At 35.2% G+C, this 14,276-nt stretch overlaps 1 protein-coding gene across 7 annotated transcripts in view; it reads left to right on the forward strand.

Annotated features, from left to right (window-relative positions):
• Positions 1–10,996: 10,996 nt before the first annotated feature.
• eif4ba (eukaryotic translation initiation factor 4Ba) overlaps positions 10,997–14,276 on the forward strand; it is a 30,252-nt gene continuing 26,972 nt past the window's right edge. For all 7 annotated transcript variants that reach the window (XM_061985695.1, XM_072915881.1, XM_061985698.2 and 4 more), the window contains exons 1-2: positions 10,997–11,105; positions 13,985–14,131. In XM_061985695.1, the coding sequence (XP_061841679.1) occupies positions 11,093–11,105; positions 13,985–14,131 (160 nt within the window). In that variant the 5' untranslated portion in view covers positions 10,997–11,092. The remainder of the gene's footprint in view (positions 11,106–13,984; positions 14,132–14,276) is intronic.

Here is a 14,276-nt window from a genome sequence, read left to right on the forward strand (position 1 = left end):
AACCGTCAACTTCCTTGGCGTCACTTTCAACCTGAGAAATAACAGCTACCAACCATTCACGAAACCCAACACAACACTCCAATACGTGCACCATGACAGCAACCACCCACCCACCACCACGAAAAGAATACCTACCGGAATTAATAAAGGGCTATCGATGCTGTCATCTAGCAAAGCTGAATTTGACCAAGCAACCCCCCGTACCAAAAAGCCCTTGATGAAAGCGGATACAATTTCACCCTCACCTATGAACCCACGCCAGGAAACCAGCCAAAAAAGAACAGAAAACGAAACGACATCATCTGGTACAACCCCCCATACAGCAAAAACAAATTCCTCAATCTGATTGACAAACACTTTCCCAAAGACAACACCCTAAGAAAAGTATTCAACAAGAACAACATTAAATTGAGCTACAGCTGTATGAACAATATACGACAAATCATCTCAAACCACAACAAAACAATTGCAAATGAGCCGTCGGCCCTCGGACAGAGCGACTCCAAAACCAACAAAGGCTGTAACTGTCAAAAGAAACCTGATTGCCCTCTCAACGGGGGGTGCTTACAAACATCAGTTGTCTACCAATCTAAGGTAATACGCAAGGACATTAACACATCCGACACATATGTAGGATTAACCGAGGGAGAATTCAAAACCAGATGGAACAATCACAAGGCTTCTTTCAGGAACCAAAACCTGCGGAATACCACAGAACTCAGCAAACACATTTGGGACCTCAAAGACAATAATGTTGAATATTCAATAACATGGCAAATTCTTGCATCCAGCACACCTTACAATAGTGGTAATAAAAGATGCAACCTATGCTTGAAAGAGAAACTGTTTATTATTTACCGTCCAGACCTGTCATCCCTCAACAAGCGCAGCGAAATTGTAACAGCATGCCGCCACAGAGGGAAACACCTCCTAGGTAACACATGAGCCAATCACCACGCCCCTACGCCAGCCTGTACCCACCCACTCTGTGCCCTATATAAACCATGGTATGTGAATGCTCCCATTACAATCTCCTGATGATTGAGGGAACCCCCCCTCATGAAACAGGCCTGTAGAGATGAAATAGTCTTGTGATTTTTTTCCCACACATACATATATATATATATATATATATATATATATATATATATATATATATATATATATATATATATATATATATATATATATATATATATATATATATATATATATATATACGGCATAATGTAGTAACAGAAACCTTTTAACAATATCTAATATGTACAATATACACAATGCAAGTATATATATATAATGTAGTAACAGAAACCTTCATAACAATATGTAATATGTACAATATACACACTGCAAGTATATATATAATGTAGTAACAGACACCTTAACAATATGTAATATGTACAATATACACTCTGCAAGTATATATATAATGTAGTAACAGACAAATTCATAACAATATGTAATATGTGCAATATACACACTGCAAGTATATATATAGTGTAGTAACAGACACCTTTATAACAATATGTAATATGTACAATATACACACTGCAAGTATATATATAATGTAGTAACAGACACCTTAACAATATGTAATATGTACAATATACACTGCAAGTATATTTATATAATGTAGTAACAGACACCTTCATAACAATATGTAAATGTACAATATACACACTGCAAGTATATATATAATGTAGTAACAGACAAATTCATAACAATATGTAATATGTGCAATATACACACTGCAAGTATATATATAGTGTAGTAATAGACACCTTTATAACAATATGTAATATGTACAATATACACACTGCAAGTATATATATATATATATATATATATATATATATATATATATATATATATATATATATATATATATATATATATATATATATATATCTAATGTAGTAACAGACACCTTTTAACAATATGTAATATGTACAGTATACACACTGCAAGTATATATATAATGTACTAACAAACACCTTCATAATATGTAAGATGTACAATATAGACACTGCAACTATATATATATTATAATGTAGTAACAGACATCTTCATAACCATGTATAATATGTACAAAATACACACTGCAAGTATATATATATAATGTAGTAACAGACACCTTTATAAGAATATGTAATATGTACAGTGTACACACTGCAAGTATATATACTGTATAACAGACACCTTCATGGGGACGGCGTGGCGCAGTTTAGAGAGTGGCCGTGCCAGCAACCTGAGGGTTCCTGGTTTAATTTCCACCTTCTACCAACCTCATCACGTCCGTTGTGTCTTTGAGCAAGACACTTCACCCTTGCTCCTCATGGGTCGTGGTTAGGGCCTTGCATGGCAGCTCCCGCCATCAGTGTGTGAATGTGTGTGTGAATGGGTGAATGTGGAAATAGTGTCAAAGCACTTTGAGTACCTTTGAAGGTAGAAAAGCGCTATACAAGTATAACCCATTTACCATTTACAGACACCTTCATCACAATATGTAATATGTACAATATACACAGTGCAAGTATATATATAACATAGTAACAGACACCTTCATATTATTTTGTAATATGTACAATATACACACTGCAAGTATATATATATATAATGTAGTAACAGACACCTTCATAACAATATGTAATATGTACAATATACACACTGCAAGTATATATATAATGCAGTAACAGACACTTTCATAACAATATGTAATATGTGCAATATACACACTGCAAGTATATCTATAATGTAGTAACAGACAAATTCATAACAAAATGTAATATGTACAATATACACACTGCAAGTATGTATATATATAATGTAGTAACAGACACCTTTTAACAATATGTAATATGTACAGTATACACACTGCAGGTATATATGTATAATGTACTGACAAACACCTTCATAACAATATGTAAAATGTACAAAATACACACTGCAAGTATATATATAATGTAGTAACAGACACCTTTATAACAATATGTAATATGTACAATATACACACTGCGAGTATATATATATATATATATATATATATATATATATATATATATATATATATATATATATATATATATATATATATATATATATATATATATATATATGTATATATATATATATATATATATATATATATATATATATATATATATATATATATATACATAATGTAGTAACAGACACCTTTTAACAATATGTAATATGTACAGTATACACACTGAAAGTATATATATAATGTACTAACAAACACCTTCATAACAATATGTAATATGTACAAAATACACACTGCAAGTATATATATAATGTAGTAACAGACACCTTTATGACAATATGTTATATGTACAGTATACACACTGCAAGTATATATACTGTATAATGTAGTAACAAACACCTTCATGGGGACGGCGTGGCGCTGTTTAGAGAGTGGCCGTGCCAGCAACCTGAGGGTTTCTGGTTCAATTTCCACCTTCTACCAACCTCGTCACGTCCGTTGTGTCTTTGAGCAAGACACTTCACCCTTGCTCCTCATGGGTCGTGGTTAGGGCCTTGCATGGCAGTTCCCGCCATCAGTGTGTGAATGTGTGTGTGAATGGGTGAATGTGGAAATAGTGTCAAAGCACTTTGAGTACCTTTGAAGGTAGAAAAGCGCTATACAAGTGTAACCCATTTACCATTTACAGACACCTTCATAACAATATGTAATATGTACAATATACACAGTGCAATAATGTAGTAACAGACACCTTCATAACAATATATAATATGTACAATATACACACTGCAAGTACTGTATGTATATAATGTAGTAACAGACACCTTCATAACAATATGTAATAAGTACACTATGCACACTGCAAGTATATACAGTATATAATGTAGTAACAGACACCTTCATAACAATATGTAATATGTACATTATACACACTGCAAGTATATATATAATGTAGCATCAGACACCTCCAAATATGTAATATGTACAATATACACACTGCAAGTATATATATAATGTAGTAATAGACACCTTCATAACAATATGTAATATGTACAATATACACACTGCAAGTATATATATATATATAAAGTAGTAACAGAAACCTTTATACCAATATGTAATATGTATATTATACACACTGCAAGTATATATATAATGTACTAACACCTTCATAATATGTAAAATGTACAATATAGACACTGCAACTATATATATATTATAATGTAGTAACAGACACCTTCATAACCATATGTAATATGTACAAAATACACACTGCAAGTATATATATATAATGTAGTAACAGACACCTTTATAACAATATGTTATATGTACAGTATACACAGTGCAAGTATATATACTGTATAACAGACACCTTCATGGGGACGGCGTGGTGCTGTTTAGAGAGTGGCCGTGCCAGCAACCTGAGGGTTCCTGGTTCAATTTCCACCTTCTACCAACCTCATCACGTCCGTTGTGTCTTTGAGCAAGACACTTCACCCTTGCTCCTCATGGGTCGTGGTTAGGGCCTTGCATGGCAGCTCCCGCCATCAGTGTGTGAATGTGTGTGTGAATGGGTGAATGTGGAAATAGTGTCAAAGCACTTTGAGTACCTTTGAAGGTAGAAAAGCGCTATACAAGTATAACCCATTTACCATTTACAGACACCTTCATAACAATATGTAATATGTACAATATACACAGTGCAAGTATATATATAACATAGTAACAGACACCTTCATAACATTTTGTAATATGTACAATATACACACTGCAAGTATATATATATATATAATGTAGTAACAGACACCTTCATAACAATATGTAATATGTACAATATACACACTGCAAGTATATATATAATGCAGTAACAGACACCTTCATAACAATATGTAAGATGTGCAATATACACACTGCAAGTATATCTATAATGTAGTAACAGACAAATTCATAACAAAATGTAATATGTACAATATACACACTGCAAGTATGTATATATATAATGTAGTAACAGACACCTTTTAACAATATGTAATATGTACAGTATACACACTGCAGGTATATATGTATAATGTACTGACAAACACCTTCATAACAATATGTAAAATGTACAAAATACACACTGCAAGTATATATATAATGTAGTAACAGACACCTTTATAACAATATGTAATATGTACAATATACACACTGCGAGTATATATATATTTATATATATATATATATATGTATATACATATATATATATATATATATATATATATATATATATATATATATATATATATATATATATATATATATATATATATATATATATATATACATAATGTAGTAACAGACACCTTTTAACAATATGTAATATGTACAGTATACACACTGAAAGTATATATATAATGTACTAACAAACACCTTCATAACAATATGTAATATGTACAAAATACACACTGCAAGTATATATATAATGTAGTAACAGACACCTTTATAACAATATGTTATATGTACAGTATACACACTGCAAGTATATATACTGTATAATGTAGTAACAAACACCTTCATGGGGACGGCGTGGCGCTGTTTAGAGAGTGGCCGTGCCAGCAACCTGAGGGTTTCTGGTTCAATATCCACCTTCTACCAACCTCGTCAAGTCCGTTGTGTCTTTGAGCAAGACACTTCACCCTTGCTCCTCATGAGTCGTGGTTAGGGCCTTGCATGGCAGTTCCCGCCATCAGTGTGTGAATGTGTGTGTGAATGGGTGAATGTGGAAATAGTGTCAAAGCACTTTGAGTACCTTTGAAGGTAGAAAAGCGCTATACAAGTGTAACCCATTTACCATTTACAGACACCTTCATAACAATATGTAATATGTACAATATACACAGTGCAATAATGTAGTAACAGACACCTTCATAACAATATGTAATATGTACAATATACACACTGCAAGTACTGTATGTATATAATGTAGTAACAGACACCTTCATAACAATATGTAATAAGTACACTATGCACACTGCAAGTATATACAGTATATAATGTAGTAACAGACACCTTCATAACAATATGTAATATGTACATTATACACACTGCAAGTATATATATAATGTAGCATCAGACACCTCCAAATATGTAATATGTACAATATACACACTGCAAGTATATATATAATGTAGTAATAGACACCTTCATAACAATATGTAATATGTACAATATACACACTGCAAGTATATATATATAAAGTAGTAACAGAAACCTTTATACCAATATGTAATATGTATAATATACACACTGCAAGTATATATATAATGTACTAACAGACACCTTCATAACAATATGTAATATGTACAATATACACAGGGCTTCACGGTGGCAGAGGGGTTAGTGCATCTGCCTCACAATACGAAGGTCCTGAGTAGTCTTGGGTTCAATCCCGGGCTCGGGATCTTTCTGTGTGGAGTTTGCATGTTCTCCCCGTGACTGCGTGGGTTCCCTCCGGGTACTCCGGCTTCCTCCCACTTCCAAAGACATGCACCTGGGGATAAGTTGATTGGCAACACTAAATTGGCCCTAGTGTGTGGATGTGAGTGTGAATGTTGTCTGTCTATCTGTGTTGGCCCTGCGATGAGGTTGCGACTTGTCCAGGGTGTACCCCGCCTTCCGCCCGATTGTAGCTGAGATAGGCTCCAGCGCCCCCCGCGGCCCCAAAGGGAATAAGCGGTAGAAAATGGATGGATGGACAATATACACACTGCAATTATATATCTAATGTACTAACAGACACCTTCATAAAAATATGTAATATGTACAATATACACACTGCAATTAGATATATAATGTACTAACAGACACCTTCATAACAATATGTAATATGTAGGCTACAATATACACACTGCAAGTATATAAATATAAACATACATATATATATATATATATATATATATATATATATATATATATATATATATATATATATATATATATATATATATATATATATATATATATATATATATATATCAGTGACGTGCGGTGAGGTTGATGGCTGGTGAGGCACTGACTTCATCACAGTCAGATTTACAAACATATGAACCCTAAAGAGTATCTTATTCACCATTTGATTGGCAGCAGTTAACGGGTTATGTTTAAAAGCTCATACCAGCATTCTTCCCTGCTTGGCACTCAGCATCAAGACATGGAATTGGGGGTTAAATCACCAAAAATTATTTCCGGGCGCGGCGCCGCTGCTGCCCACTGCTCCCCTCACCTCCCAGGGGGTGAACAAGGGGATGGGTCAAATGCAGAGGACAAATTTCATTACACCTAGTGTGTGTGTGACAATCATTGGTACTTTAACTTAACTTTAACTTTACACATACAAACTGTAGCACACAAAAAAAGCACATTTAATAAAAAAACGTTATTATGGTCTTACCTTTACTAAGTTATAAATGAAGTCCATTCGACGCTGTTGTGCTGGATTAATGCACCTCCTGACAGGAGTGTTATATCAACTAAAGCCCTCACTTAAACTTTCCACGTGCAAGATTGAATCTATTTAAAAAAAAGTGTAACCGAGGGTTTATAAATGTCGCCTATACTGTATGAAACTACAAAATAACAAACACGGAGGCTCCAGTTTACACGAGGACCACTTTATTTACTTTCTTTCAAAAACCTCCGCTCCACTACAACATGTCATCACTTCCGCTCTTGGCGCCTTCAAAATAAGAGCTCAAGGCATATACTGTATAACAGCGCATAACAGGAACTTAACATCACAAAGAGGAAAGCCCATAAAAATAGGTTACAAAAGTTATTTAATAAGAAGCCAAAAAGTGCAAAAACAATAATGTTCGTGTTGGAGGAGTTGTGAATTAGGTACACCTGCAGACTGCAGGTGTACCTAATGTTGTGGCCCTGCAGTCATTCACAACTCCTCCAACACGAACATTATTGTTTTTGCACTTTTTGGCTTCTTATGAAATAACTTTTTTAAATAGATTCAATCTTGCACGTGGAAAGTTTAAGTGTGGGCTTTAGCTGATATAACATCCCGTCAGGGCTTGCAATCTACAGTGGGGGTGCAGGAGGCGAGCCTCAGCCAGTGCGTCTTTTGCAGCTGTTTTATGATCGCTCAGCACAAGAAATACGTTACACACATACAGTTGTTGACAAAATACACTGTACATTATATACCTCAGCTAACTAAACTATGGAAATGTATAATATAGTTCATATAGCAATACGGTCTCGCTGCACAGGAGACCAGCAGTTAGCCGAGTCCGCAATCCATGATGAGGCACAACGCAGTGACGTGCCTCAACTGGCTGCTGTTCACCGCACCGTCTCTTCTCAGTATTTGAACGGCAAATGTGAAAATTCAGCGATTTTAAATAAAAATAATCTAAAACTGGTGAAGTTAAATGGAAAATAACTTTATAGTATAATCACTGGATACATTTAATAATTTTTTTTTTCTTTATACATTTTTTTTCTTTCCATGATGGCAGGTGAGGCCCCGCCTCACCTGCCTCTAGTGGCTGCACGTCACTGATATATATATATATATATATATATATATATATATATATATATATATATATATATATATATATATATATATATATATGTATATATATATATATATATATATATATAATGTAGTAACAGACACATTCATAACAATATGTAATATGTACAAAATACACTGCAAGTATATATATAATGTAGTAACAGACACCCTCATAACAATATGTAATATGTACAATATACACACTGCAAGTATATATATTAAAAACATATATATATATATATATATATATATATATATATATATATATATATATATATACATATATATATATATATATATATATATATATATATATATATATATATACATATATGTGTGTGTGTATATATAATGTAGTAACAGACTACAATATACACACTGCAAGTATATATATATATATATATATATATATATATATATATATATATATATATATATATATATATATATATATATATATATATATATCAGTGACGTGCAGTCACTAGAGGCGGGGCCTCACCTGCCATCATGGAAAGAAAAAAAATGTAAAAAGAAAAATGTTGTATTAAATTGTTATATGTATCCAGTGATTATACTATAAAGTTATTTTCCATTTAACTTCACCAGTTTTAGATTATTTTTTATTTAAAATCGCTGAATTTTCACAGTTGCCGTTCAAATACTGAGAAGAGACGGTGCGGTGAACAGCAGCCAGTTGAGGCACGTCACTCAGTTGTGCCTCAACATGGATTGCGAACTCGGCTAACTGCTGGTCTGTTGTGCAGTGAGACCGTATTGCTATATGAACTATATTATACATTTCCATAGTTTAGTTAGCTGAGGTATTTAATGTACAGTGTATTTTGTCAACAACTGTATGTGTGTAACGTATTTCTTGTGCTGAGCGATCATAAAACGGCTGCAAAAGACGCACTGGCTGAGGCTGGCAGTAGTCCCGCCTCCTGCACCCCCGCCGTTGAAAAAACACGGGAGTGTTATATCAACTAAAGCCCACACTTAAACTTTCCACGTGCAAGATTGAATCTATTTAAAAAAGTTATTTCATAAGAAGCCAAAAAGTGCAAAAACAATAATGTTCGTGTTGGAGGAGTTGTGAATGACTGCAGGGCCACAACATTAGGTACACCTGCAGACTGCAGGTGTACCTAATTCACAACTCCTCCAACACGAACATTATTGTTTTTGCACTTTTTGGCTTCTTATTAAATAACTTTTGTAACCTATTTTCATGGGCTTTTCTCTTTGTGATGTTTAGTTCCTGTTTTGCGCTGTTATACAGTATATGCCTTGAGCTCTTATTTTGAAAGCGCTAAGAGTGGAAGTGATGACAGTCTTTTTGGAAGAAAGTAAATAAAGTGGTCCTCGTGTAAACTGGAGCCTCCGTGTTTGTTATTTTGTAGTTTCATACAGTATAGGCGACATTTATAAACCCTCGGTTACACTTTTTTAAATAGATTCAATCTTGCACGTGGAAAGTTTAAGTGAGGGCTTTAGTTGTGGACTTCATTTATAAGTAAAGGTAAGACCATAATAACGTTTTTTTTTTATTAAATGTGCTTTTTTGTGTGCTACAGTTTGTATGTGTAAAGTTAAAGTTAAGTTAAAGTACCAATGATTGTCACACACACACTAGGTGTAATGAAATTTGTCGTCTGCATTTGACCCATCCCCTTGTTCACCCCCTGGGAGGTGAGGGGAGCAGTGGGCAGCAGCGGCGCCGCGCCCGGGAATACTTTTTGGTGATTTAACCCCCAATTCCAACCCTTGATGCTGAGTGCCAAGCAGGGAAGAATGCTGGTATGAGCTTTTAAACATTACCCGTTAACTGCTGCCAATCAAATGGTGAATAAGATACTCTTTAGGGTTCATATGTTTGTAAATCTGACTGTGATGAAGTCAGTGCCTCACCAGCCATGAACCTCACCGCACGTCACTGATATTATATATATATATATATATATATATATATATATATATATATATATATATATATATATATATATATATATATATATAAACTGTATATATATAAACAGACACCTTCATAACAATATTTAATATGTACAATACACACACTGCAAGTATATATATAATGTAGTAACAGACACCTTCATAACAATATGTAACATGTTTTATATACACAGTGCAAGTATATATATCATGTATTCGGTAATCGCCAATACCGGGCGAAAAGAGCCACGGTGGCAACTCTTCCCTGTGCCTTCATTTGGCCGCTAGAGGGCGTATAACTAAATAGTAGATGACACATTCAAACATACCGTTCGTGTGTTGAGTGAGTCCATAAAAAAAATGAATGAAATATTTATCGTCTTTTATTGAGTGTGCCGAATAAAGACATCCATTATGGTAAGAGCAGCGGTGAAAAAGTACGTTAATGGTAGCAGTCATGAACGGAGCAGAAAAGGGTCAAGGGAGGGGACGCTAAACTCGTGAACGCCGACGCGCGCTCCCGCTGACGCCTACATCCGGGAACTACAACGAACCCGCTCTTCAACATGGCGGCGTCAGGTGAGGTTTATGTCGGAGAACCGTCATGGTCGCTTGCGGTGAATTCCACGCACTTTTAAAGGCGAATAATGGAGCGGTTCGTGTTGCTGAATTGTATAGACTGTTCTCGATCACGTCGTCTCACACGCAGGGACGATCTGCGGCTGTTAGGGAGCCGCTAAATCGCCAGTGCCGAAGGAGGGCAAACGCACGAAGCAACGGCTAGCATATTTCTTTCCAGCACTTTCGCCACATTGTATAAATGTCTGCTTTGACGTGTTAGCATGGCCGCTGTGTCTACTTCATATTAGAGCAAACGCCATGGGGTCTAGAATAGCACACGCTATATGACGTCTTAGCAACACGGCGCACTTTAGCTGGCCGCGGAGCACCGGGTACCGGGGAGGGTCGGGCCGAGCAGCCTCCCCACGTGTGCGGCCGCGCGCTCGACTGCCTGAGCCTGGTCAGTAACTGCGAGCGGCGTCGCCTTTGTCCCAGCCGAGACACTGTCTGCGGTCGCCTTTCGTCGACTGGGCGTCCCGGGACGTCTTCCCGGGGAAATGCTGCTGCAAGGGCTGCGCACTTGTGTCGTGGCGCCGCGACTTGCGCTAGGCCGTAAAAGCTAGCCAGCTCAGCACACACTCATCGTCAGCACGCCTTCTGCTGACTAAGTCATATATATATATATATATATATATATATATATATATAAATGTGTATGTGTGTGTGTGTATATATACATATACATGTGCACATAATTTGTGTATGTATGTACGTACGCATTTGTGTGTATGTATGTACGTACGCATTTGTATGTATGTGTGTATATATGTATGTATATATATATATATATATATATAAATGTGTGTATATATACATGTGTGCATATAATGTGTGTATGTATGCACGCATATGTATGTACGTACGCATTTGTATGTATGTGTGTATATATCTGTGTATATATGTATATATCTGTGTGTGTACATATGTATGTGTTTATATATATCTGTATATATATATATAGATATATGTATATATCTATATATATATGTATGTGTTTATATATATGTATATATCTGTATATAGATATATGTATATATCTATATATATATATGTGTATAAGTATATATCTGTGTATATATATATATATATATATATATATATATATATATATATATATATATATATATATATATATATATATATACCCATGTGTATATATATATATGTGTGTGTGTGTGTGTGTGTGTGTATATGTATATATGTGTGGGTGTGTATATGTGTGTGTATATATGTATATATATGTGTGTGTGTGTATATATATATGTATGTATGTGTGTGTGTGTATATGTATATGTATATCTGTATATGTATGTGTGTATATGCATATATATGTGTGTATATGTCCGTGTGTATATGCATATATATATGTGTGTGTGTGTGTGTGTATACATATATATATATATATCTGTATATATATATATATATATGTGTGTATATATATCCATCCATCCATTTTCTACCGCTTATTCCCTTCGGGGTCGCAGGGGGTGCTGGAGCCTATCTCTGCTACAATCGGGCGGAAGGCGGTGTACACCCTGGACAAGTCGCCACCTCATATATATATACACACAGCGAATGCAGTTAACATGTATTGGACTGTTACTAGCGGTGTCAGGTTCATACAAAGTTTGCACTGGAGTTACCATTGACTCGCTTTCATGTCACAACTGTCATTTGTGTGGTTTGTTGGCATAAACACAAGCAGATCTGTATATTAGATATGTAAACACGCATTGTTATTCAGTCAACGCAGAGTGAGCGGTTTGTTGTGCATGTTTATGTAAAGGTCATGACTGCTGTGGATTTTGTAAAACATTTTTACAATAAAGATCCCAGTGAGCTGTGTTCCACTATTTTCTGCCTTGGACCAAAAACAAACATGGTCTCACAACACTTTGGCTCTCAGGCAATAGAGAATATTCAACAACAACTCATTGATGCTATCTGAACATGTCACGTTTGATAAGTTTTACCTGCTCGTGTTGAATTACTGGAAGCCCTTTTTAAAATCTGCTTTATAAATGGTCTACTCATGTGAAAGATGACGTCCCATCGATCTTTTTTGGGGGGTGAAAAAGGAAGAATGCTGTAACTCCTCAACATCATATTCCACATCCTACCAGTTTATGTAACGATATCAAAATGTCACAGTATGGTATTGTCACGATAATAAGGCCACGGTACAATATTACTGTGATATATGTAATGCAGTTTCTAAGAAAAGTTGGTGCACAGTTTACATGTACAATAATGTAAATAACTCATACATTTATGTTTTGGCTTCAAAAGTTGCCTTCACTTAGTTAGATTTGGCTGGGAATGCTCAAGGCGAACGTTGTGCTCTGTTACCTGCGCCAAAGAGGTTGTTTTCTCCACGGTTTGTTTGTTACGGTCCCTGTGTCGTGGTCTAGTCTAAAAGGGACGCTTAACGTAAAAGACGAAGGCTTTGGACATACTTACGTTAGTACAAATTAGAGCGAGTCATGGCAAGATACGCAGGTGCGCGGTAATAAGTCCGCAGAGATGTATTTTATTTTCAGACCATTCAACACAAAAGCGCCAGAAAAAAACTACACTCAAGTTTTCGTTTGATACGTCACAGCATTGTTTTGAAGATTTTATACCGTTATATACCTAACAATATATAGTTATATAGTAACAATGTAATCTTTTTTAACACAAATAATATTGCATGTGTAATTAATGTTCCGTAGCTTTGTTGTTCCAAACACTTGTAGCTAATCCCAACCTTCTCAATGAACATTCACATTCGTAGCTATTTCCATGATGGTATGCATATTCAGTCTCTAAAGGCAAGCTTCTTTTTTACCGTTTAGCTAAGAAGAAGAACAAGAAGGGGAAGACCCTCACTCTTACGGACTTCTTGGCAGACGACAGTGGTGGCGGCGGCGGTGGTGTGGCCCCCAGTCACCCCGTCAAAACAACTAGTTGGGCTGATGAAACCGATGATTTGGATGGTGATGGTAAGCCCATAATGAGTCTCTATTCGGTCTAGACTACTGTACTTTTTTTCTAGTGTTGTGATTATTCGTACTTCCGAGGTTTTATTTGCTCTGAAGATAAAATGCTATTTGACAGCTGACCGAGAGAACAGAGTTGTATGAGCAT

The sequence above is a fragment of the Nerophis lumbriciformis genome, linkage group LG23 (genome assembly GCF_033978685.3).
Source record: "Nerophis lumbriciformis linkage group LG23, RoL_Nlum_v2.1, whole genome shotgun sequence".
NCBI lineage: Eukaryota > Metazoa > Chordata > Actinopteri > Syngnathiformes > Syngnathidae > Nerophis > Nerophis lumbriciformis.